The sequence below is a fragment of the Macrobrachium nipponense genome, chromosome 22 (assembly GCF_015104395.2).
Source record: "Macrobrachium nipponense isolate FS-2020 chromosome 22, ASM1510439v2, whole genome shotgun sequence".
NCBI classification, from domain to species: Eukaryota; Metazoa; Arthropoda; class Malacostraca; order Decapoda; family Palaemonidae; genus Macrobrachium; species Macrobrachium nipponense.
Window position 1 is genome coordinate 77,957,574 of NC_087213.1, and position 4,421 is coordinate 77,961,994.

General features: G+C 40.7%; 1 protein-coding gene across 1 annotated transcript; it reads left to right on the forward strand.

Annotated features, from left to right (window-relative positions):
- Window positions 1-2,513: 2,513 nt before the first annotated feature.
- Window positions 2,514-3,864, forward strand: LOC135198326 (golgin subfamily A member 6-like protein 22). The gene has a single exon (XM_064225896.1). The coding sequence runs from the start codon at window positions 2,533-2,535 to the stop codon at window positions 3,862-3,864; it is 1,332 nt and encodes a 443-aa protein (XP_064081966.1). The 5' UTR covers window positions 2,514-2,532.
- Window positions 3,865-4,421: the final 557 nt, after the last annotated feature.

Here is a 4,421-nt window from a genome sequence, read left to right on the forward strand (position 1 = left end):
AAACATATATCTCCATTTTAGTACTACAATATAGCTAACAAAGGTTCCCTTAAATTAACCCCCATATTAGTATTAGACCACTAACCAAAGTTCCCTTAAATTAACCTCCGTATTAGTATTGAGACACTAACTAAAGTTCCTTTATATTAACCTCCGTATTAGTATTGAGACTAACTAAAGTTCCCTTAAATTAACTTCCGTATTAGTATTGAGAAACTAACCAAAGTTCCCTTAAATTTATATACCTCTGTATTAGTACTATAAAACCAACCAAAGTTCTCTTAAATTTACCTCTGTATTAGTATCGAGACACTAACCAAAGTTCCCTTAAGTTTACATCTATAATAGCATTAAGGCATATCCAAAGTTACTTTAAATTATTCTCCGTATTAGTATTTTTTGGCACCTACCAAAAGTCCATTTAAACCTATCCCCATAATACTATTAAGGCACTAATCAAAGTTCCTTTAAATTTGTCTCCATATCTCCATACCCTAACCAAAGATCCCTTAAGTTTCTCTCCATAATAATAACTAAGGCATATACATAGTTCTTTCAAATTAATCTAAGTAGTATTATGGCACGAACCAAATGCTCCATAATCATTCAAAGATTCTAACAGAAAAATCCTTAACTCTATCTCCATAACAGTAGCAAGACATTAACAAAAGTTCCGTTTCTATATATATATATATATATATATATATATATATATATATATATATATATATATATATAGATGAGTAATATAATAAATAAGGGTCTTTCGCATAGCAACTGTACGCACACACACACAAGCGTACACACACACACACACACACACAAGACTTGTTTATTGCATTTACTGATATTTTTGGATCCGAAAAATTCAAATTAAGATCCTCTGAAAATGAGGGATTTCTCTGCCTCCTCATCTGCATTTAAACAAAATAAAAAGTTCAAGATAAGAAATGGACTCGGTGCTGACACGCTAAGTTGCAACAGAAAGTTATTTCTACGCGAACAGAACATACTGTGATATAGTAAAGACAACACACACACGCACGTACACAGAGGACGTTCGGTAAGCTTCTGTCTGAAGACCATGATTCTCCTTCGGGAGCCAGAAGAATCTGCCATGAAATGATTCCTGGAAATCCCTGGATCCCAACTCGATCCAAGCGACCGATTCTAAAACTATGCGTCCCTCTCGTGGGTACTTTGGTCATTCATAATCATGAATTCATACAGCTACAATATTGTGAAATTTTGTGAAATGACATTGAGTCATGCTAATAACGACCTTGGCTACGGGTTTGGCGATGTTGCCCGTAGATGTATTCTTTATAAATTGGGTTTGTTCCTCGGAACATTGTTTACACTTGGACATGTTGGAAAAAGGATTTGGATGCTATGGAAGGAGAGAGCTGAACCCACAGTTCACCTGGGGGGCGGCTGTGACAACCCTATAACGGCTCTGAAAGAGGACGACTGCAGCATGATAAACGGAAAGGCGGGATTTAAGGAAGTTTTCGATCAGAAGGTCCAGAGGTACGACGAAGAAATCCACAGACTGAAAAGTGAAAACTGTCGGTTTCGAACTCTGTTGAAGGAGAAGGAAGACCTCTACGACCAAATAATTGAAAATTTCGACAACGTGAACCATCGTACCATTGCTAATTACCAGGAGCTCAGAGCAGAAAAGGACTTAAAAATTCGAGATCTAACGGAGGAGCTGCAAAGGCTTCAGTGCGATAATGATGAAAAGGATATACGAATTGAAAGTCTTAACGCGGAAATCTCTCAACAAGAGAGAGAAATCGGATTAATAAAGGACCTTGAAGGAGAAAATATGGAAATGAAGACTCAAATTGACCAACTTAGAATAGAAAAAGTAGAGTCTGGAAAGATAATTAACGGTTTGAACATGGAAATCCAGACTTTGCTTAAGGAAAACGAAAAACTGGAAGGTCAGGCAGATGACTTGAAAGAAAAGCTGGCTAATTGTGAAACTTTGAATTATGAAAAGGACTTGCTGTGTGATGAACTAAGAAGCGACAAATTGGAACAAGAACATATAATTAGCAGTCTTAAGAGGCAGGTCCAGAAATGTGAAGAAGAAAAGGAAAAGACGAAAAACGAAATGGAAGAGAAGCTGGCTAATAGTGAAGCTTTGAATAAGGAAAATGCCTTGCTAATTGGTGAATTTATTAAGGAAAAATTGGAACAAGAACATATAATTAGCAGTCTTAAGAGGCAGGTCCAGAACTGTGAAGAAGAAAATAAAAAGACGAAAAACGAAATGGAAGAGAAGCTGGCTAATAGTGAAGCTTTGAATAAGGAAAATGCCTTGCTAATTGGGTGAATTTATTTAAGGGAAAAATTTGGAAACAAGGAAACAATATAATTAGGGCTTTGGGAAATAAGGATGCCTGGGGGCCTAATTTGGGTTGAATTATTAATGGATTGGGAACCCAGGGGGGGGGAAAACATAATAGGTAGGGGGGTCCTTAAGGAAGGCAGGGGCCGAACTGCGAAGAAGAAAAAGAAAAGATGAAAAACGAAATAGAAGAGAACAGGGCTAATTTTGAAGCTGACAATTATGAAAAAGACCAAATGATTAATAAGCTCAGGATAGAAAACCTGGAACAAGAAATTAAGATTGACCATTTGAAGAGGACGGTCCAGAATTATGAAGAACAAAATGAAAAATTGAAAAGGGAAATGGAAGACATGATGGCTGATTTTGAAGATTTGGACCTTATGATTGATGTACTAAGAAACGAAAAATTGGAACAAGAAAATACATTTTGGAGTCTTATGAGGCAGGTCCAGAACTGCGAAGAAGAAAATGAAAAGATGAAAAACGAAATGGAAGGGATAGAACAAGGGGAGTATGGAAATATGATTTGCGATTTCCTTGAACTACAGAGAGATGAGAAAGAGAAAGAGATGCAAATAAGAAAAATTGCGGAAGAAATAAATAATCTGAAAGAGGGGATAAGGATAGCAAGCCCAGAACAAGAATCAGAATTGGAAAGAAACGACGAGCAGGGAACGAAGACCCAAGAGGAAGAGGAAACTGGAGAGAAGGACGACGCCGAAGAATCAGACGATAGCGACGAATCAAAGGACGAAAGCTCCGACGACTTAAGAGCTGACGAGAATCAGCCAGGAGGAGAGGTGGAACGCGTAGAAGAACCAGAAGAGGAAGACACCTTCGAAGAATCTGTAGGAGAAGATGGCGATAATCAGTCTGGCGAGGAGGAAAGAGTCGAGGAATCAGGAGAAGCCAGCAAAACACAAGTAGAAGAAATAAACCTCGATGGCCCAGAGGAGACTGAGCTGGATAGCTTTTGTTCAGAGTCTGAACAAAAGTTGGGCTTAGGACACAAAGCCCCTGAAAGCAAAGGAAAGGAAATGGAAGATGATATGAGCCAGGAAGAGGTGGAAGAATTATTAAAGGAAATAAGAAAACTGAGAGAGGAGGAAAAACTCATGTGGGAAGAGCTATCACAGCGGAAGAAACTGGACGAGGATAAATGTCAGGAATCAGAAGACGATGATTCGGAAGACATTTTCCTTCAGTCGATGATTAATGGCCCTGAAACACAAGGGAAGGAGGATGTAGGCGAGCAGGGCCAGCAAGAGCGAACGAGATGTCAAGATGAAGAAGAGGCGACAGCATGGCATGAATTAGAGCAGGAAATAATAGGAATGAGAATGGAGCAGGAACATATGGCTAAGGAGATGTTGGAGCAGCAGAAAAAGAGGGAGGAGATGGAGAGCTTATTACGATTTATTGGAGGCGACACCCAAATGAAGACCAGGAATAAAAAGAAACATAGGAAAGGGAATAATAGGAGACGATACCAATGGAAATAGTAAAGGAAATGAAAAAAATAGAGTAACGTTCATTGACAAGAGCCAACGGCTGCTCGGCGGACAGACAAACTCTCCCAGCTGGAGTCAACGGCTGGCGAGATTCCCCCATCTTGTCAGGCGGAAGAACTCTCACTGGATGGGAGTCAATGGCTGTTCGACGGACGGACAAACTCTCCCAGCGACAGTCAACGGCTGGCGAGATTCCCCCATCTTGTCAGGCGGAAGAACTCTCACGGATGTCAGGCTTCGCGGCGGGACAAACCTCCCAGCGTCAGTCAAGGCTGGCGATTCCCCACTTGTCAGGCGGAAGAACTCTTCTGGATGGGATCATGGCGTTCGACGGACGGACAAACTCTCCCAGCGGGAGTCAACGGCTGGCAAGATTCCCCCATCTTGTCAGGCGGAAGAACTCTCACTGGATGGGAGTCAATGGCTGTTCGACGGACGGACAAACTCTCCCAGCGGGAGTCAATGGCTGGCAAGATTCCCCCATCTTGTCAGGCGGAAGAACTCTCACTGGATGGGAGTCAATGGCTGTTCGACGGACGGACAAACTC